Source organism: Dromiciops gliroides, chromosome 6 (genome assembly GCF_019393635.1).
Source record: "Dromiciops gliroides isolate mDroGli1 chromosome 6, mDroGli1.pri, whole genome shotgun sequence".
Classification (NCBI taxonomy): Eukaryota; Metazoa; Chordata; class Mammalia; order Microbiotheria; family Microbiotheriidae; genus Dromiciops; species Dromiciops gliroides.
Window position 1 is genome coordinate 73,821,773 of NC_057866.1, and position 23,377 is coordinate 73,845,149.

A 23,377-nucleotide genomic window follows, 5' to 3' on the forward strand; every position below is an offset into this window, starting at 1 on the left:
AACAGTGTGGGAACAACAAAATAGATACTTAATAAATCCTTGAGACAGCTAGGCAACAGAATGGATAGAGTACCAGGCTTGTAGTCAGGAAGACCCATCTTCCTAGGTTGAAATCCTACCTCAGTTTCCTCATCTATAAAATGAGCTGGAGAAGAAAATGGCAAACAACTTTAGTATCTTTGCCAAGAAAATCCCAGCTAGGGTCACAAAGAATCAGATGTGATTGAAAACAACTGAACAACAACAAATAATAATAAAATAATAAATCATTGTTAATTTGTTGATGTGTTTAATTTTTATTTCCTTTTCCTACTGCTTAATTTTGTAGGTGTTATTATGGTACCAACTTAGATTACCTTCTAAATGGAAGAAAAACCTTCAAAGTTGAAAAAAAAACTGAACTAATTGATTTGGCTTATTTTGTTTGCTTAGCTTAGTGGATATCTTCTTGACTTCTGGTTTCCATTGCCAGTTTATGTGTAGAAACTATATTGACTAGTGTACTTGGTCTTCCTGGAGTAAAATCCCAGAAACACCCACCTACAGAAGTCCAGTGAAGTCATCAAGCATTTATTAAATAACTATTATGTTCTAAATACTGTACTAAGTGCCAGAGATACAAATCATAAATGTTTGTGTATATGTGTGTGTATGTGTGGTGTGTGTGTGTGTGTATTATGTATCATGAGTAGCTACTGTTGTGGTTGGAGAGTTGGCTGGATAAAGGAAGCAGCTAAGTACTTAAGATAGATTGTTGTTTATCCTTCATTCTTGAAGAGAATCATGGCATCAGGAGGTGATGTCATGACTTGGAATGAATTGGATTTAAGTGAGGCAGAGCTGTGCAAAGTCACCAGCATCACTTTCTCCTTTGGAGCCATCTGGTTCTAGTGGCAAGATATAGATTGAATGACTGGAGATGGTCCTGGGTGCAGCCAGATACCCTGGTCTTTTGAAGCTAAGGTCTTTCCTAGGTCTTAGTTTGAGAAATGGGTGTTCAGTGAATAAAATACTAAACCTGGAGGGAGGAAGAGCTGATTCCAAATATGGCCTCAGATGCTTACTACCTTTGTGACCCCGAACAAAAACTTCTGCTTGCCTCACTTTCCTCATTTATAAAATAAGAGCGTATCAAAATCTTGGAAGAATAAGAATTACCAACAATGTCTTGTATACCAGAAGTACTGTAAAACATCATAGAGGACATGCAAATTCAGAAAAGGGAGAAGGCCATTTATACATTAAGAATGAGAGATGAAGCATACACAACTTAAGTCCCACTAAATTTGGTACTCTAAAAGTATTAAAAGAATTGTAAGAAAGCTTCCAATGAATAATGCTCAATAATGTGTAGAAGTTATGTTTAGTGAACTGGATAAAAATCACACACCTCTCCCACAAGAGAGGAATGCATTGTGTGGTTGCCATATTCATTAATGGAGGGACTACTTGTACTGATGAAAAGAGATCCATCAATGTATCAAAATGAAGTCCTGGCCCAAAGATTTGTCACTGCTGACCCAGAGTTTGTGGCAGACATTAATAATCTTCTCCTATGCTTCTCTTGAAAAACTTAGACATTAAACCAAGGAGCCCCAAATTAAAGTTTACAAAATGATGATTCTCTCATGACAGATGAATTTTCCCCAAAAAATGTAAAGAACACATGTGAGATGAGAAGTTGTACTCATTCCTTGGGAACACATTGCCCAGCAGTAAGATGAGATACCAAGAAAAATGTGATGGAATCAAAGAAAGTTGTCCCTGAAGCAAACTCCTCACCTACACTCCAGGGCAACACTTGGCTCAGAAAAATCCTATGAAAAGTACTTGTCTAAAAATAGGATAATACTAGTCTAACTTTTTGAGTTTCTCTTGGAAACATAATTCTAGTCTAACAATTTCATATCCTACTTTTCCCAAACTATTTCAGGATTTTGCTACAAGATCCCATGGGGATGTTTACATAGTTATCAAAGAAACAATCACTCACTCACACAAATAACAATAATATAACAGGATCAATAAATCAGTGCTTTCCATCTTGTTAATCCTTCCTTGGGGGGGGGGGATGAGAATATGTAATTGTTTACATTAGTTCTTAGATTTTGCCTCAGGTTGCTACTTCAGAAGATCTATGAGTCAGAGACATGATTAGAGTGGGGAACTCTGGGCTTTGCTTTAGTATGCCAAATTTAGAGAGACCCCATAGAGAGAATAATATTTGAGCTGGACCTTTAATGATGGGTAAGATTTTAATGGAGAAGAAAAGGTTAGGCTTTCCAAACATGAGGAACAAAATGAGCAAAGGTATGGATAAAGGAAAGTGTGATAGTTATGTAAAAAATATAAAGGGCTATTTTGACATTGGAAAGCGCTATTGACGACCTATTTTTCTGACCTGTTGGCTACTCTGGACTTTTCATATTTCTAGGCCCTGGGACAGGAACAGGGGCCAATAATGATCTGGTGAATTTACTTGAGGACCTGGCATCACATACATTAGACTGGACTATTTTGTGGCGGTAGTTGTACCTTGGTTTAAATTGAGTGCCCTGCTTTTGTTTTATATTTATTTTGCACAGTTGCTGATTTAGGTAAAACATAAGAATTATCTTCCTGACTTTAAACAAGTAAAGAAGTTGGTAATGAATTTGACTTTATAACTTCCATGATTGACAATACCATTTGTCTCAAACACTTACCACCATGCTCCTTCCATTATTCATTTTCCTTGTACTAACTATGGTTACCCAAATATGTAGGTACCTCTCAGTGTGCCCTGAGGTTAACATCCTTCCAAATCTATCTTGCTTCTTTTGAAATTACCCTGCTTGAATAAACTATATTCTTTAATATTGCTGTGTGGGGGGGAAAAGAAATGAAGGATTGTTATATATCTGCATATCAAATTATGCTAATCTAGGCAACCAAGCTGCATCTCAAGGACATTTGTTTCTTACTTTCAGTGAAGGCAAAAGTACTAGCAGGTTATTGCTGATTTATGCAGGGAAAAGATCTCCTTTGTAATCAGATGTGATGAGTGATGAGAGGTTGGAAAGTCATCAAAGGGGACATCAAAGCTGTTTTTCATGGTGAAATTTCAATCCAGTTAAACAGTTTTCAATAAAGTTTATTGAATTTCTCTCCTCCCTTTGCACCTTTTGAAAAAAAAGTTGATACAGCCCTTTAGTTTTCGTTTCCAAAAGTGTTAACTTTAGCAATCCAGTGGCTACATTAAATGCAACAATTTTAATGCAGATATTAAAAGAAAATTTTCATATTTGAAAATATGCTATAAAAAGGGAGAGGAGAATTCTTTGGGTTCCAACTTACTAATTTTCATTGAGTAATGAATGCTTCTTGATCCCTGCTTGCCCTAATTTCCTCTGCTATACCATCTGGCATGCACCCCAAAGGCTCCGAAGACTGTATTAACACAACTGCAAATGTATCTTCTAGGTTTCCTCTACGCTCAGAGTGGTACCAAGCGCAGCATTAAAGAGCGGCTTTTGAAGCTCTTGCCCTGCTCGGCTGCCAAAACGGCATCTCCTGATATTCAAAGCAAGTTTTGTTTTGTTTTGTTTTTGTCTGTCTGATTGATCTATTTATTTAGGTTTGCATGCGATGCAGTTTTCTGCTTCTGACAAATAAATCAATATATTCATTTGCTTTATACAAGGCGCTGTTTATGTATCAGTATTTAATGGAAACCCCTGAGGACCATTCCTGCTCTAAGAATATGTTCTCTGCTTTTGGCAGATTTATGGTGAAGTATTAGTGATGAGCCTGAGCCTGAGCTTCTGATATCTGGGTTTAGGTTTCCTTGACTGGTGGAGGAGAGGTAAGGTCAGGAAAGGAGGAAAGGAATGGTGTATTATTGTATTAACTGTAGAAACTCGGAATTATTATATTGCCATGCCATTCATCTCTGAGCTTTATGACTCATACAGTAAGACTATCTTGGGTCCGTTTCTCTCTCTTTTTCTTCTCCCTATCTCCTGATTACAATGTAAGATCACTGAGAGCAGTGGTAGCCTCACTTTTTGTGTGCCCTGCATTTAAGACAGTGCTTGGCATTTCTGTGGGTTGTCTCCCCCTCATTCCATCAGACTCCTTTAGGACAGAGACTACCTTCCTTTTTCTTATTTGTATCCCCTGTTCTTAGCACAATGCCTGTCACATAGTAGGTACTTAATAAATATTATTAAATTGAAATTGAATTTAATTGGCACATAGGAAGCATTAATACATGTTTGTCATTCAACCTTTTCCCTGCTCTCAGTCTTGCTATCTGCCTTCACTTTCTCTCTTCTCTCCTTATTTCCCTTGGGATTAGTTATCATCTCTATTGCAGAGGAGTCCCAAATATATATCTCTCCCTTGCTGCAATCTGGAACCATCAACAACTAGCTGGATATAGTCACCAGGATGCCCCATAAGCATCTCAAACTCAGCATGTCCCAAATAAAACTCACTCTCTGCCCATCTTTGTCCTCTAGAAACTACCCTTTTACCCATCTCCCTCCCCTAGAGAACAGCCCTTTGCCTAACTCCCATCTGCCCTCCTAGAACCAACCTCTTTCCTTAATTCCCACCACTCTCTCCCAGAACTTACCCTTTACTCCTAATTCCCCAATGTCTGTGAAGTGGCACCATCTTTTCAGTCACTGAGATTTGTAACCTCAGAGTTATCCAAGAATTTTTAATTCAATTTAGCAAATATTTATTAAGTACCTACTGTGTGCCAATCACTGTGTTATGCCAATCACCCTTCCCAACACCCGACCTCCACATCCTTTGCCAAGTCTTATATTTCTATCTCCATGATATCTTTTACATATCTCTAGCTCTTTCTGCTCAGATGGCCACCACATCTTTATTCAAGCCCACCTGACCTTCTTGCTATTCTCTGTCAATGACACTCAATCCCCTGCCTCTGGTCATTTCCATAGATCTGAAATACCTCCTCACCCCCACCCTTTACTATCCCCATGTTTCCTTCCAAGCCTAGTTCATTTGCCACCTACGTGAAGTTTTTCCTGATTCCCCCAGTTGTTTCTATTCAATCCCCCACATACAAAATTATATTTACCCGAAATACATTTACAAATACTTATGTATACTTTGTTTACCTCCAGTATGATGTAAGGGATTATCTTATGTTTATGTGTGCATTCCAGCCCAGTGCCTAGCACATAATAAGCCTTTAACAAACCATTATTGAATTGAACTCAGAGAATTGTTTGTTTACTTCCTATGCAGCAAAAAATACTTGCTAGCTTAGAAAGTGCCGTTTAGTAAAATTAACTCAACAACAAAGTAATAATATATCAGTGGGAAACTAAAATACACAATTGTTCGCTCTTGTCATTCTCTTTTTTCATTAACTAACATTTTAAGAAGGAAAAAATAGGAAGATGCAATTGTATTGATTTTTTTAATGGAAGAGATAAAGAAAACAAAATTACTTTCTCCATTTGGTAGACTCACTTTAAAAAAATTGGGGACTGAGGGGTTCAGTCTTATGATTTCACCCTTGTTGGGAACTCTCCATGTGGAAACTCCTATCTATACAGAAGAAGGGCTAATATGAGCCAGGACTTAAATCCAGGTCTCTTCAACTCCATGGTCTGTCCTCTATACCATGGTGTTCCTTAGCAGAGCCAATAATTGATTTTAATGTTTGAATGCTCTCCAGTTTCTCCAAATGATAGTCAAAAATAATATATATATACATATGTGTATGTGTGTGTGTGTGTGTATATATATATATATATATATATATATATATATATATATATATATATGGAGAGAAATAAAAGGGCATACCTAAATGACAAAGTAAAAAATTCAAATGAAGACCTGAAAGTTATGTGGAGATAAATTACATTCAGCAGTTTGATAGTGAAACACAATAGGCAGGGTATATAAATACAATTTAAATCATGGTTACATGTCAGAGAAAAAGATCCAATCTACAGAAAAAAAATTATGAACCTTTTTTTCTCCTTAAAAACACAAACATACATACAACCAATGCCAAAAAGTGCCTAGCTGCTTGTGTTTTTCTGGTGGGTAATAAAATTAAGGCACTCTCCTTAACTAATCCTGTAACCAAAGACATTTATTTTCATTGTTATCATTTATCTATGTTGTCTGACATGTAGGTGTATACATTTCTTTTTCTAGCTTTCAGTGAAGTAAATAGCCAACTGGGTCATTATGGATATTTACTAAGAAAGGACACATACACAACACAGTCCCATCATCACATTAGATATCAATCTAGTAACTTTGTGCCTACTTAAGGTGTTGTCCATCCCACCACCACTTAACTTCTTATCATCTGTATTTGGAGTCAAGGATTTGAACCTTGGATGTGCCAAATACTCTAGCTAAAAGATCTGGGGCAAATAACTTCCCCTAATTGATAATGATATTCATTCTCTCTACCTTACATGGTTACTTTAAGTATAGTACTTTGTAAATCATAACAATTATAGGTAAATGTGAATTGGTATCAATATGATCATTGCATTTCTATATTAAGTCTACTGACTGGAAATCAAGACATATGAAGATAAATGGAAGGAGCTAGGAATGCTTACCCTTGAGAAGAAAAGACTAATGGTGGGGAAGATGAAAATTATGGGCTTCCAGTGTTTAAAAAATGAGGAGATAAGAAGGGAAAACCCTGGATCTCCCTAGTAATTGGTTATTTTATAATTATTTCTCTCAAAGGATTGTTGAGTGGAGAGTAATTGGAGTTCTTTTTGTGGTAGATAGAAAGGAAAAGTGACAGCAATGATGTAAAGAAAATTTTAATAATAAGAATAACAATGAACTACCAGAAGTATGGAATTATAGACCTGCACCTAGAAGAGAATTCAAAAGCTATCTTGACTAAGCTCTTCACTTTATAGATGAAGAAAGTGATGCCCTGGGAAAGATAAGTGATTTGCCCAAGGTCACATGGATAAGTTTTAGAGGTAGGACATTGTTTTTAAAGATTGCAAAGTGCTAGAAACAATTTATCTCACTTAATTCTCACAACAGCCCTATGACTTAAATACTCTGAATATGTTTGTCCCCATTTTACCAAGAAGGAAACTGATGCTTAGAAACATGTGCCCATGTCACCCAGCTGTGAAATGTCAGTAGAAAGAGTTGATTCCAGGTATTTCCAATTTCCCAAGTTCAGTAAACTTTCCATTACATCAACCTGCCTTCCTAAGAGAGCTGTCCAAAAATGTAATGCACTTTCACAGAAGTGATTGGGTTCTCCTCAGTGATGGATCTCCAAGTTAAGGTTTTGACTGCTTTTCAAGTATATTGTAGTAGGAATTCTTGCCCTAGTACAAATTGGACTGGATAGCCTCCAGAATAACCAAATACCAAATAAACATATATACACTCAAACATACAGCATACACACATGCATATACATATATATTTAGTTATACTTGGGAACGTAGTTATGTTTCACTTTCTTTGACATATATACTATGTAGGTTGCTGCCTATGACTCAGGATTTGAGGTCTGACTGCCTAAAATAATAGCCCTTTCTTCACTGCCCATCCTATACCTTGTCACTGATTTTTAAATTAATGGAGAGGTAGCTTGGAATAGTAGAGAGAGCATTGGACTTGTAATTAGACCCAAATTCAAATTCTGCCTTAGACAATTGCTACCTGTGTGACTCTGAGCAAGTCATTTATCTTTTCTCTATTTCATTTTCCTCATTTAGAAAATGAGAAGACTGTACTAGGTAAACTCTAAGATCTCTTATAGTTCTAAACTATAGTAATGATGGTAATGATGCTACCATTAGCATCAATTCTTGAAATTTAAGACCATGTTACCATGCAAGCTCAGTGATCACCATTACTAAATTAGCATGAGTTTATTGGACAACAGGTGAGTACTTTTTGATTGGAAGGAGGAAAACATATGGAGTGATGGCTAGGAAGGCAAGCTAAAGTGGGTTACCAGAGAGGGGTGGCCTAAGATATGAGAGATAATAACAACACCCTACTTTTATGTGCAACAGCTCTGCAAGGAAGGAAGTACAAGTGTTATTATCCCCATTTTATAGATGCTGAAACTGAGTGAGATATTTCCCCAATGTCACTTGATCCCCCAAGGTCCACATCTCTCCTGTTTCTTTGTCTGATTTTCTTTGCACTCTGCTTATTTTGCCTTGGATACAAACCTAGATTTCTTGATTCTGACTCCTACCTAATGTTTACTGCACCACACAACTGTGTGGTGAGTGGATCATAGAGAGCAACCGGGACAAAGTCAGAATACACTGGAATAAGATAGCATCTTCTTTTCATTCAGCACATTGCTGCTGATTCCTCTAAGTGCCCAAGTAGGAAACTTTGATAGGCAACAGAGCAGCTTCAGAAATGTCCTCTAGGATCAATCATGGATACCAATCAATAGCTACAAAAATGGTTTCCACCATTAGCTAAAAGCCTAAGCATAAAATTCAGTTAAAGAATACCACTTGCAAATGCCACTGTGTTTCCTATCTCCAAATAATATTTTCGCTGATCCTTTCTCATAACAGGAATGTGAGATTAATTGACATTAATCTCTTGATTAAATAAATTTCTAAACTGAGACCTAAGAGATTTATTACTTATTCATACTGGGTAAATTAAAAATACGAATGTCTGTGGTCAGGATTAAATGATAGCTGTGCAATGCAAAAATTTATTTATAGAATCTGGATTCTAGAAAGGACATTAGGACTCCTTTTGTCCGACTTCTTGTCCTCTGTAAGGAATTCTTTCAACATCATCCTTTAGGTAGTGATCCATCTTCTACTTGGATATTTCCAGTGTCAAGGAACTCACTACCTATATATCAGCCTTCCTATCCCATTATGAAATAGTGTTCAGTGCCTTCCACCTATGTTGCCTGTAACGTGTTAGTTTTGTTGATGAACTGAATCACTGACAAAGTGTTCTTGTCAATAAAAAGGAGACAAAGATTCAGCAGCATCATGTAAAGTCAAACAGGTTGATTTTAGTGTGTGAAGGAAGCCTAGACAAGTATCAGGGCATCTGTTTTCATTTTCTCAGATGTCTTTGAATTGCATACAGTGACAGATCAATTTAATGTCTTCCTGTCCTAGAACCAGCTTCTCAGTAGAAAATTATGAATGCTAGATAGAATCTCCTAGAACTTGGGCTTCATATTGCATCCCTATCACCAGACACTGACATTGTCTTCAACTAATTAAAAAAGATGTGCAAGAAACTGAGGCTTGCACTGACTGGAACATTAATCAGAGACTGATTTGACTATCTTTGGCCTAACACACTGCCTCATAGAATATCTTCTGGCTATGCCAGGTCAAATGATTATTTTTAAACCTCATAACAATACCTGTTCACCACCATTAAGGGATTAATTGATTAATTTCAAAAAGTTAATATAGGTATTGACCAAATACTGTCCTTTGGCCTCTTGACAAATTTCTCTTATTCCCTGTGCTATTTTCCAGGTTGGGAAGTAGTAGTTTTCTATCCATTTTGATTGAAAGAGTGTCCTCAGAGTGCTTCCTATATTGATGATATCACTCCTCCTTCTGCCCCCCCCCCAAAAAAAACAAATCATCCTATCAAATTACTTGTTACCATAAAATGATAGAAAGAACTAAGACTGAAGCCTTTGCCAGTAGCCCTAAAAAGAGCATTAGCCCCTTGCCCACTTGAGTGCTGTCTGCCAGCAGTGGATAAAAGCAAGAATATTCAGAAAATAAATGTTTATTGAAAAATAAAGTGTGCAGAGACCATCTAATTACAACCAAATCTGACCAACACCCACCCTTTGCAGTATCCCCAATAAATAGCCATCATACTTCATTGGAAGACCAACAGTGTAGAGCCTCCTATTTTCAGACAGCGCATTCTACTGTTGAAGAATTCAAGTAGGTATCAGGAGGTCCCTGATCTTCCCTCACCCTTCCCATCTACCGTAATTATAAGGGTCTAATCAGCCTTTTTGTATTCCCCATCCTTTGCTAATATTTCTGCATTCAGGGGTCAAGTAGAGCAAATCTAATCTCACTCATCTACATGCTAGCCTTTCAAGACCTTGAAGAAAGCTTAAGCTCTCTCACATGCAGGCCAAGCATCTGCTGATCTTTCAACTGACCTTTATACAAGGAATCTAGTCTAACCCTTCATTTTATAGATGACCAAACTGAAGCCCCAAGGACAAGTGACTTGCCCAGCACAGTATCAATAGTAATGATAAAATGTAGGATTTAAAGCTGATTCAACTGATTCCAAAGCCAGTTATGTTTGTTTTTCTCCTCTAGGTTAGTATTATTTCATATGAAGAGCTGGTTGGCTCATTTGCTAGATTAGTCTCAAGAATTCTTGATAGCACCCGATCAAAAGGAATTTTTTTCAGTTTTTTTTTCTTTGTCCATGGTAATATGATCTATCTAGGTTTCTCTAGAAAAGTAATTTGTGCTTCAGTTTCTTTACTCTAAAATGAAATTAATCCAGACACACACACACACACACACACACACACACACACACACACACACACACACACTCATATTTCCCCCTGGGATAGTCTGGAGACAGATTCACATCTGGACCATGCATTTATGAAATAAAGCAGTAAAGATAAGAAATTATTAGACACTGACTTACATGGATGCATATGACATCTATACAAGCATATATTTGTCTTTGAATTTCTTAAGTGCTAACACCTGCTCTGTAATCTCCTGGTGCCTTAATTCCATCACAGCAAATTGACTCCTGAAATTAAAAGTATGTTCTTGCCTTGCTTTTTGATTATAGCAGACACAGAAGATCAAAATGAGACAAGGTTATTATGAGACCAGACTACTCATAAATGCTAAGCAGCCATCAGCACATTGTTCAACTAATGGTGAACCACAATTTGCTAAATAGACTTCAGGTTTTTTTAAGATTAAATATAATATGGAATTTCAATTTGTATGTGTGTGTTTTCCCAGTCACCATTTGGATATGTTTATCTTCTGTGAAAGACTGTGGATGTCTCTCTCTCTTGGCAATGAAACACTTTGCCTTGGCTGTGGAGCATTTGTTCACAGAAAGTGTTTAGAACTACCCAAATGCTGCCAATTAAAACCCAGCCTTGGCTATTCAGACCTGAAGAATAGCACCACTGTTAACCTTCTGACAATGAATTGAACTCCTGCTGGCTCCTAGGTGACTTTAACAAATAAGAGTAAAAAAAGAAAATAATAAATAAATGAAGGAAGGAAAAAGAAAAGCTGAATTATGGGCAAGTAGTAAAAAAAAATTCCACTTCCAGGTTATCTATTGCATGACTGATATTAGGGCATATATTCCATTTTTAATAGGGAGGATTTTGGGGGGAAAATCAGGGATACCAATTTCATTATACTTATTACAATTGAGAATTGTGCTCTCTAAGATTCTTGTCATTTGGGATCATGGATTTAGAGCTAGAAGAGACCTTTGGGTTCATCCAACCTAATCTATCATTTTACAGATGAGGAAACTGAGGCACTGAATAGTTAAGTGTATTGCTCAAGGTCACAAAACTGGTAAGCAACCCACCAGAAATTTAATCATAGGTCCTTTGACTTCAAATCTCCATGGCTCTTTCTTTTCTTTCCTTTTGTTTTTTACCACATTTGTGACAAATGTTTTGGACCAGTCATTCGGTATGTAGGCACAAATGTGGGAAACCACAAACATAGAGAACCTACTGTGTAACATAAAGTGATTTAGCAATTTAACAAACACGTGAGATCAAAGAATTTCAAGCTCTAAGAAACTATTCAGCCCATCCCTCTCCTTTTGAAAATTAGGAAGTAAAGGTTTAGTGAGGTAAAGTAATCTGCTTGATGTCACGTGCTCATTTTGTAGCAGATATAGGACTGGCACCTTGGTCTTCTCACTCCGAGTTTGCTCTTCTTTCCACTCTATTCTGCCAACAATCATTTTTATTAAAACCCTCCAGGATGAAGAACAGATAAACATTTTGCTTTCTGATGCTATTCTTCACTTTGCACTTTGCTAATAGGAAGCCAGATGTTCCTGCTTCTAGGAAGCTGATTGCCTTTGCCAGGCTTATTACATTTAAAGTCAAAGCTCAGTATCACCCCAGCTAATGCACTCTTTTTTTTATATTAGTGAACAAAATGAAGCCAACCTTTGGCTTTCGGCTTGATTTTTTTCCTTTGGTGTTGATTTGGGGTGAAAGGTATTGAGTAGTCCTGGCTGGTAAAAATCTATGCAATAGAAGGGTAGGAAAATGAAAGCCATTCATTATAGCTTTTAGAAAACATTTTAGAAGATCACTCTTGTAAGTTCCCAAAAGTTGTGATACTGCTATGTTTGCTATTTACAGTGGTTTATGTAATTACTCTTGGGATTAAAATCAGCCCAGCCAATAGTGGTTTCGGCAGGGTTACATTAGGCGCTAAAGTAGGAAAGGAACGCTTCAAGTAGACTCAATTTTCCACTCCAGCAGGTCCATAAAATACAGGTTATTGCGAAGTTACCTGCTTAGATGGAAGATTAAAGTTCAAGCTGTCTCTCTTCACACTGCTTTCCAGTTCAGGGATACTTAGCAGCAATGAGAGCTCTGTGTATACTAGAAAGAGCACTGTACCAAAAAGCAAAAGGCCTGGTTTCTGATACTGGCCACTGTGCCACATAGCTATGTGACATTAGCCAACTCAATTACCTTCTCTGGGCTTTAGCTTGCTATTCTGTAAAAATGGGAAAGTTGACATAAGAACCCAGGATCTCAGATTCTGAATCCAGTACCTTTTTTTTAAGCATTCTCCTTACTATACCATAATGTCTTTCTGCTTTGTACTCACAAGGTTTTTAGTGGTAGTAATAGCAGCTAGCATTTATAGATCACTTTAATGTTTACAAAGTACTTTGCAAATATTATTTCATTTTATTCTTGCAACAATCCTGAGGTTTAGGTGCTATAATCATTACCATTTTACAGATGAAGAACCTGAGGCAGACAGAGGTTTAAATGAATTATCAAGGGTCACACAACTAGTAAAAATGGGAGGCCAGATTTTGATGCAGCCTTCTCTATTGTGCCACATGACTCTTTTTTTGTTTTGTTAGTAAAGCACTTTCTAAATCTTAAAACATTATATAAATATGTCATTATTATTATCTCTTTTTAAAAAAGTAATAGCAGTGAAATTGATGCTATATAAGCTATATAAGTTTTCATTTCAAAATGAAAGGTGGGAAATAACTGATAAAAAGACAAAAATACAAGAAGATGTATTTTAAAGGAATTTTAAAATGAAATAAAGAAATAAAAAGGAAAATATTGGAGCAAATTTAAAGAATGATATGCATTACCATTCACAATGTAATTTGTGCGTATTATTTTAATTGATCTGACAACATCCTTCTGAAAATTTCTGGTCCAGCGATTAAACTCCATTGTCTAAACCAGGGCTTTCTTAACCTTTTCCATTCAAGACCCCTTTTCACCCAAGATATTTTTTGCACAACTCCAGTTACATAAATCTATAAAATAGGTATGCATAACCTTTTACTGGGGCCAAATTTTTTTTGCGACTCACACATTCAGTTATGCTACCCCAAAAGGGGTCAAGACCCATAGTTTAAGTAGCTTTGGTGTAAATACAATACTAGGCAAGGTGATAGAGAGGCTTTTCATCCAGTTGCTTATAAAAGGATAAATTTTTGGATCCAATAATTCTTATAAACCAGCTACTAAGTCACAGAGGAATTACCATCTTTGCCAGTGGAGGACATGCACAGATCTTTGAAGTATTAAGATATGCAAGGTGCTGAAAATACTTAATTGAAAATTTGAATGAACATGTTGCTATCTTAATTTGGGATCAATCATATGCCAGTAATTTCTATGTCTTCATTGTGAGACTTTTTCCCAACCAAAGAAGATTACAACCTGAAATAAGTCTTAGTGGATTGCTCAAGATTCCAAAGAAATTGCATGATTTGTCTGTGATCACACAGTAAAGTGCCAGAATGGAGATTTGAACCCATATATTTTTAGTTGAGTATTATATCCACTATGGAAGCTTATCTCTTATTTCTACAAGAATCAGTCATACAATACCTCATTTTTCTATTCTTTTGTGTTTTTCAGGCAAATGCTCAATCACTTATTGCCATCACATACCACCCCCTTGTTCCATTCAAATAATCCTCTCAAAATTTCCATATGTCAAAAAATGAGGTATTTTTAAATAAAACCTCAAACTGCATGATTTCCCCACTGACTTAAAAGCCCAGCAGGATGGTGAAGCTAATGGTAAGAGTGAGGTTTAGCTTTTATTACATTTTAGGAAGTAATAGGATTTTTATATTGGGTTGTTTTTGTTGTTGCTTCTATCATAATTTGGTTTCTTTTGTAATGTTTTAGCAAGTTTGTAGGCTTTTTTTAAATGGAATGATTAAGTATATGAGTCACCCTAATAAGAAAGATTAGTGATGAACTTAGACCTTGGAATTTTATGGTTAGTTTTGGTCAGTACCATTCAAAATTAAAATCTTCAGATTATTGACTTGAACTTGATATCTATTCCCATGATAATCTGAATTTTTTCATATAAAATTGTTATTGTGATTAAATACATTCTACCTATTAGATGTGTTCCTGAAAAGTTGGGAGGGGGTCAAATTTGGGGAAACTCTAAGCAACCAAACATCACTAATCTTGATGTGATACAGTACCATATGACAAACATGTCACTTACAACTCTAAATTAGTATCTATTTTCAAGCAACTTATACATTTTCCACTCTAATTTCACTAGTAAAACCTTTCTTCAAAGATAATAAAAACAGTTCATTTTTATAATGTTTTAAAGTTTATAATATATGTTCCTCACAACAACTCTCTGAGATAAGTAATAGGCTATGACATTTCTTATTTAGAATACAGAGATCTGCCATTTATTAGTTGTGTGCCCTTAGACAAATCTGTTGGTCTCCATGGCTTCTATAGCTCTTAAATGAAGGAATTGGATTAGAAGGCCTCTGAAATTCTTTCCAATATCTCTTGCTCCTGTAGTCTTAGCACTAGATAATTTTTTATCCCCTTAGCTTCTAAATCTATATGCTCAAAGAACACCATCCCAAGTGCTAACAACTTTTTGTAATCCAACAAATACTATTATGTTTTTATTCAGATGACGAAACTGAGGGTCAGAAACTTGTCCAAGGATATATATCTAGTAAGGCTCAGTTTCAGGATTTGAACCGGTCCCCTATTTCCTTCTTTCTAATGGCTACCTTTTACCTAAAGACAGAGTATCCCAGACATATGAATGTGCTCATTCTTACATATAAGTTTTAGAGGACTTAACCAAGGTTGTATTTCTCTTGTATCTATTCTTCCTTATTTATCTTGCATCTGTTAGTCTCTCAGTGTTCTAAAAATAACTCTCTAAGGCTGTATGTTTCCAAAAAAAAAAAAAGATACTGCATTGTTAGGAGTTTCTTTCCTTATCTAGGAATTGGCTACTCCAATAAGTCCAGCCATTATTCTAGTCTAAATCTCTCTATTCCACTAGAAGTGCATTAATAAACCAGGTTTTGTGCTACAGAGATAAGAAATGCTTTTCTCTGTCTAGAACAAATTTGGTGCACCTGAGCAGAACATACTTAAAACTCTTGTGAACAATAGTTAAAAATAATCAAGGACAGGCTCTTTTTCTTCGGGAGATAAATTAGAAGGAAATCTTGGTGAGTGTATTGGTTTGGTTTTTGTTTGTTTGTTTGTTTGGTTGGTTGGTTTTTTTTAGTGAGGCAATTGGGGTAAATGACTTGCCCAGGGTCACACAGCTAGTTAAGTATTAAGTGTCTGAGGCCGGATTTGAACTCGGGTACTCCCGACTCCAGGGCCGGTGCTCTATCCATTGTGCCATCTAGCTGCCCCCGGTGAGTGTATTGTTAAGGAAGATTGGATTTCAAAGTTGTATCCATGGCCTAGAGTGGCATCTTTTGAAGGGAAATTTACTCTTCAATTGAGTCATGAAAAATAAAGAAATTATTCAGGTTATGAGAATTAGCAAAATAAACTATTGATGCATCCAACATGAGCTGGTACTCATCATCTATCTGTATTGGGCCTGTATCATAAGACAGAGCATGATTACATCAAATGGAAAATAGCTGGAAAATGGTAAAGTCAGAATGAAAGATTGGTACGATGGAATATAGTCCAATGATCTGGACTTAAAACCATGGTCTGCCATTTATTAGCCATATGACCATGGGAAAATCATGTAATCTATAAGAGTTTCAGTTTCCTCATTATACTTGTGCTTTTTTCCTCACAATGCTATTATAAGGAAAGTATTTTTAAAGTGTTCCATAAATATTAATGGTTGGTATTATAAAGATGTTATTGTCATTGCTCTACTGCATAAAGATACCTATTGATTGTAGTAGTTTCTTCACCAATATGGATAACAGTTAATCTGTACCTTAGTATATGATGCTTCGATACCTGAGTAGATGATTTTATGACTTGCCATGACCCCCTCCTACTAAAATGAATCACATGGTGGTCACCCTTCTGGTGATGGCCAGGCTGAACTGGGCTGACAAATCCTTGAGGAAAAATGCACAGTCATTTGGTCTATTCTTGAAGGCTTTTCAATGAGTAGGAACCATTAGAACCAGTGTCTCTTTCAAGAATCCAGTAATATATCCATTCTGCTCTAATAAAATAGACTTGAGTAGTTTTTTTTTTCTTTCAGGCACAGAAACTATTTCCTGTACAGAGTTCCATTTGAGTCAATTTTTCCTTAAAATCCTGTGTTAGGGTATTGCTCTTGATAAACCAACTAAATCATCAAATCATGATTGTCCTATGTAACCACTTAACTCTGCAAACAATTCAAAGAGTGTTCAGAAGGAATTATTAAATTTAATGATTATTTGAGGGATGAAGTATTAATGAAAGGATTAAAATAACTGATAACACCATCAAGGAAAAAAATGAACTGATCAAAGGCCAAATGTAGTGATATGCCACCACTTAGGCATGACCATTTCCTTTCATGATAATGGTACCAGTAGCGAGGAAGAGAACACAGCTCAGAGTAATTGAGAGGAGGCTGCAAAGAAGTTCAAATACCCAAGTATAGAGATATATGTGGAACCACTGGGGGGAAAATGTATTTCCCATTACCTTAGACTCTGTGATGAATTCAGTCATTCTCTATTCTCCCTACATCAGACTATTCCCTATGACCTCTGGCTCTTCATGACCAACCTGGTTTTACCCTTCTTTGAATGGGGTATTCACAGCTGTTACTTTTCCTTGCTCCCTGTTTTAAGAAGTTTCAGCTATCCCCATGCAGGAAAACAAGCTTGAGCCCATGTCAGCTCTCACCATTGCCTTTCCCTGTTTCACCATTGCCTTAGAGAACATTAAAATAGCTTTTGTCAAGAAAGATAGAAAGTTAGATGTGTATTTATATAACATATAATGTATTAGAGTATGATGTTTTACTAACATTTTATTTTTATTATATTTTATTGACATTTTATTTTGTGTTATTTTATTGATTAAAAAAAAAAAACTCTCAGAGCCACCATGGCATTTTAGCACTAAAAGGAGTTTGTCATGTCTGACCACTGGTCAGTCTATGACCAATGGAATGTCCTTTTTATTTTAGACAATAACACCATTGAGGTTTTGTGAAAGACATTGCTGCCTCCCGGCTATGAACTCAGGTCCCCCTGAATCTAGGGCCAGTGCTTTATCCACTGCACCACCTAGCTGCCACCAGGATACATTCTAAATATCCTTATCTTCCCCTAGTGATCCACTGGAGGATAGATCTATCATCCATTTACTTATTTTTAAATAGTGTTTTCAGTCTTTGAAATATTTTAGTGACTGGAATTGGGAGAATTCTGGATACCATATTGTATCAGTATTTTGTTGAAAGAAATATGTATATATACATAAGATATACATATATATAATATATGTATGTATATGTGTGTGTGTGTGTGTGTGTGTGTGGGATTGCCTTCCTCTTGCTTGGTCTCAGAAGGCAGAATTAGGAGGAGCATAGGATAGAAGGTTCAAAAAGCTAAATTTAGGTTTGATATCAGAAAAAAAATTTCCTTGAGAAGTAGAGCTATACAAAAATAGAATGGACTATTATGAAAAGTCCTGTTTCCCATCGCTGGAGGACTCCAAGTAATACCTGGGTGACCAATTTGGGGTATTTTGTGTAGGGGATCCCTGTTCAAACATGGTTTCTTTCCCACTGAGTTTCTATGTTTCGAGTTAAAATGTTTCATTTCTTTACCACCTGCTTTGTAATTTTCATGCTATGAGTTGTTTCCTATAAGTACATTTTCCCCATATCTGAAATGCTTCCCTTGAGGCACTGAAATTTCTTCATATTTCAAAACTATTTTTTTTTATTTCTAGAAAACATTGTAAAACTTATGCTCTACTGCTTCCATAAACAACACACTGAATACAATTTCAATTTTTTCTTAATGACTCAGGGTTAAAATTCTGGCATCAAACATGGAATTGTACCACAATGTTTTAATGTTGTAATGTGAGAGGTGACTGAGATATGTAATATGGCTTACCCAACACCAAAGGTCCTTAAACTGGTTAACATTAAAAAATGTGCGTGTGTGTGTTTCCTGGTTGTTTCCTTAATTTTTTCCATTTCTGTAAAGGTGTCAGGGTATCATTCCTTGTTGTTATCTGCATTCCTACATCTAGCAGACTCTATTGCTGATTCTGATTTGTTGTGAGCTGGGAAGTGAGCATAATAATTACAACAACAATAATAATAATAATATGTTTTGGTAGGATTTTGTGATTGACAATGGAATTTTCCCACAAAAGCCAATAAGAGGGGGCAGCTAGGTGGCACAGTAGATAGAGCACTGGCCCTGGATTCAGGAGGACCTGAGTTTAAATCCAGCCTAAGACACTTGACACTAGCTATGTGACCTTGGGCAAGTCACTTAACTCTCCTTGCCCAACCAAAATAAATAAATAAATGAATAAAATAAATAAACAAACAAAAGCCAATGAAAGAGATAGTAGTGGTATTATTATAACCACTTTGCAGAGGAAGAAGTAGGCCATCAGAGATAAAATGCCTTGGTCCAGTTAATCAATAAACATTTACTAAGTGCTTACTATGTGCCAGGAAATGTGCTAAGCAAAAAAGTAAAACCAAGGGCCCTGCCCTCGAGGAGGTCAAATGGTAATGAGGGACTCAACACCTAAATAACTAGCTACATACAAGACATATACAGACTAAATATATGAGGCAAGACCCTGTAAGGGGAGTGGGGAGAGTAAGGACTGAGAAACACCTCTTGCAGAAAATTTGGAATTTGATCTCAGCCTTTTGGGAAGCTAGGGAAGATAAAAGAGGGTGGTAGGGAGGAAGAGCATCCCAGGCAAGGGGAACATTCAGCTCAAAGACACAAAGTCTAGAGATGGAACGTCATGTGTGAGGAACAAGTAGGCCAGTGTAGCTGGGTTTTAGACGTCATGGAGGAGAGTGAAATACAAGAATATTAGAACAGTAGGGATATCATAAATCTCTCTCAACAATTTTATATTTGTTCCTAGCAATAATAGGGAACCATTGGAGATTAATGAGAAGAGTGATTGACAGGTGAGAGGTGTTAAGGATTGTTAAGGGGCCCCCTGAACTTATCTTTTGGAGTTGCCATATCTTCCAGAAACACTGGACCCAGAGCATGCAGGAAGACCCCGAATGGGTCAAGGAAAAAGCCCTCTGAGGGAATGTAATTTGTTGTTTTCATCTCAAACCAGACTCCCTGTGGCTCCTTGGGAGTCAAGACAGATGCCAGTCAGTCTGCACTAAGCCAAGAACTACTTGTGTGGACCCTTGTAGATAAGCAGGTCATTCTATCTTCATGGGCTAGCAGTTCCCAAGGAAAAGTAATGCCACTGTGGCCATCACTTTGCTCCTCCCCATCCGGAAGGATTTTGGCCTTTTCCCACCATCACTGCACCTTTCCTGCTCCTTACTTTTGCCCCTTAAGGTGAAAATTTTTGTTTCCTCCTTTTCTTGTGCTGTTATGTATATACAAACTTCTGTGTGGATTGTGTACTCTTTGGGTTCCAAATGTATGTTCCTTACTCATGATAAACCTGGTTTTCATGTAAGTTTCATGCCTTGTGATTGCTTGCTGATATATGGTCAGACCTATTAGCAAAAGAGTGGAGAATAGCCTAGCACGTGAAGAAGTCACAAGAGGTGTGAAGACCAATTAGAAGATGACCCGGTTTGTTCTCATCAGAAGTAGGAGATGAACTAAAAAATAATTTATCTCTAAGTCCAGAATTCTTTCTATTTGGAATTATGTATGAAGTCTCTGGTTTTGAGCCTTTTCTATAGAAAAAATTTCTTGAGCTTGTGTAGGGGTTACTTTTGTTGTTGTTGTTGTTGGTGGTGGTGGTGGTTTTGAAAATAACATTAAACTGGACATCAGAAAACTGCTTCAAGGTCTTTATCTGCTCTTAACTCACTATATACATATAGGCAGTCACTTAGCCTCAGTTGTTTGTTTGTTTTTTTCTCTCTAAAATGAGTGTTAAACTAGGTGATTTTTAGCTTTAATACCCTATGATTCTATTTTGCTTCTCAGTAGCAATATTGAAGTCTTCCTTCAACTTCCTGGTTCTGTAAAGTATTATAAGTGTTTAAGGTTTCTTAAAGTCTGATTTTAGTGAGGTTATCATCAGCATCCCTGGATTCATGTACTAACAACTCTGCCATTTACAATTCCATGTGTATGTATATGTGTGTATGTATGTATGAGTGTATGTGTATATGTGCATATTGCTTATATACATATATATATGAATAGGTAAAAGTGCTATATGCAATAGGGTGTGTGGATAGATAAATATGCATTATGTATTTAGTCATGTAACCTCTCTAAGCCTTAATTTCCCCATCTGTAAAAGAATAGAATTTGATTAGATGACATATGAGGGTCTCTCCCCTTATAAATCCTGTCATTCTATGGCATAAAAGGAAGTCATTTGAATGAAAATCCTTTGTTCTACTGTTTTATTATTTGTTGAACAGGTCTGGTTTTACTCTATCCATATACATCATTTCCCTCTTCTCTACAGTGAAGACATTAAAGTATGATGGAAATGACACACACTTGGAATCCTTCAGTCTTGATCATATCGCCTCTCAGAATTTGCTTTTCTTCTGCTATAACTTTGTAAACTCTTCCTATGGAAACACTAATAATTTTGTCACTTGGGAACCTCCAAGTTTGGGAATTTCCTTGATTACAACAGTATTAAATCTCACTATGATTTAAGAGATAAGTCCTAGGGACTTAGAGGTTTGGTGACCTGCCCAGGTCTTACAGTTAGCAAGTGTCAGAGGCAGATTTAACACTGTCTTCCTGATTCCAAACCCTGGACTCTGTCCACTTTGCTATACTGTCTTTTAAGTCTCTATCTTTACATACGTGTGTGTGTGTGTGTGTGTGTGTGTGTATTTATTTGTTTATTTGGCCTGGATCTGACTTTATTGGCAATCCCATTGAGGAAAATTCTTATACCAGTGCAGATAGGCAAATATTTGGCAACTTAGAGTCTTAGAGAATTGATGATAGCAAGATTTCTTAACCTGGAGTCTATGGAAAAGGTCCATGAATAGACTGTAGACTATCTCTAAACTTGAATGAGAAAAGAATTACATCTTTCTAACCTCTAAGTGAGAGTTACCATTTCCTTTAAAAAAAATACATTTAAAAAGGCATTTTTATGAGAAAGGATCCATAGGATTCACTAAATTGTAAAAAGAGTCCATGACATGAAAAAGGTTAAGAAACCCTGGACTAGATCACTATGAAGTTGCTTCATAGCCTGTAGATGTCAGACAGGACTTGAACGCAGGTGATCATAATTTCAAGGCCATGTTACATTATGCCATGCTACTGTACGTCTGTCTACTGTTTTGTCTGCCTATCCATTTCTCTAACTATACACACATATACATACATACATATGTATGTATACATATATAAATAGTGAAGCATTTAAAATAACTTAAAAGGACTGCAGAAAAATACAAAGAAAATATTCAGGAGAGAGACAGAATCAGAGAGAGTGGGAGAGCACTTTTTTTTTCTTTTAGCATATAAGATAGAGTTAGAGCTAGATGGGGTCACAGAGGTCACCCAATATAATAATAAGAATGTAGACTCTTATATGCAAGTTTTGCCTTTTCCCCTAATCATTTTGGCTGCTTTTTCTGCAGCCCATTTCAGCTTTTTTTTCTAAAGCTCTGCCTGGATGATAAATGGTAAATTAAAACCCAGACTATTTGGGGCCATCAAGTCTCTGCAGAAGTAACATGGTTAGAGCTGATAACCTGAATTACAATAAAGTTATTATAATGTGAAGCCTGGGATTATGTGAATAAGTTACTTCTGTACATAAGTTCATGGAAACCCATTCACAAGTGCTATGAAGAAGAGGTCCAGTAGCCCACTCCTATACAGAAGGAAATGGAAAACCACTCCAGTATCTTTGCCAAGAAAATCTCAAATGGGAACACAAAGGGTCAGGCACAACTGAAAAAATGACTCAACAATGACAAAGCCCACTCCTAAGGTGTAGTCCTTTAGAGGTGATTGAATTGAACAAGGAAAACTGCAAAGCAATTGATGTTCCCTTGGACTGGAAACTATGTCATTGGTATCTATAATAACAATAATGGACAAGTGATGATAGAACCTAGTATTCTAGCACATTCTATATTCATTGTTCTGTGGATAAATATTATGCATTATAAAATTTTGCATTGACACGGTGTAATAGAAGTATGTTAGACATAGTTCAAGTCCCAGCTTTGTTAGTAAATAAGCATTTATTAAGCATAGCTACCATCTGCATCTTCCCTGATGCTCCCAATTTTTAGCACTCTTTCCCTTCTGAAATTATCTTGTATTCCTTTGTATTTACTTACTTGAGCATATGCTTTTTTCACTCCAATAGAATCTAAACTTCAAGAGGGCAGACACCGTTCAATTTTTCTTTATATCCCCACAACCTAGGATAGTGACTTGTACTTCATAGACACTTGAAAAATGCTTGTTGAATTGATTTGTTAAGGAAAAAGATTTATAACATTTAAAGCATACTCTAGATATGAATTATGTATATGTAGCACAAAATATGTATCATGCATATGTGTATATATTTGGACAAAAATAGAACAGTGCTTGCTCTCATGGATCTAACATTGTATTAGAAGAAATACGACGTGCACTTGTGTGTATA

At 36.4% G+C, this 23,377-nt stretch overlaps 1 protein-coding gene across 7 annotated transcripts in view; it reads left to right on the forward strand.

The window, feature by feature from the left end:
* The window catches only part of KCNIP4 (potassium voltage-gated channel interacting protein 4), a 1,176,826-nt gene that overhangs the window by 1,030,859 nt on the left and 122,590 nt on the right, over positions 1 to 23,377 (forward strand). Inside the window, exon 2 of one of the 7 annotated variants that reach the window (XM_043972810.1) lies at positions 3,463 to 3,564. The exons of the other annotated variants lie outside the window; for them this stretch is intronic. Within the exon in view, the coding sequence (XP_043828745.1) occupies positions 3,463 to 3,564 (102 nt within the window). The remainder of the gene's footprint in view (positions 1 to 3,462; positions 3,565 to 23,377) is intronic. 7 annotated transcript variants of the gene reach the window in all.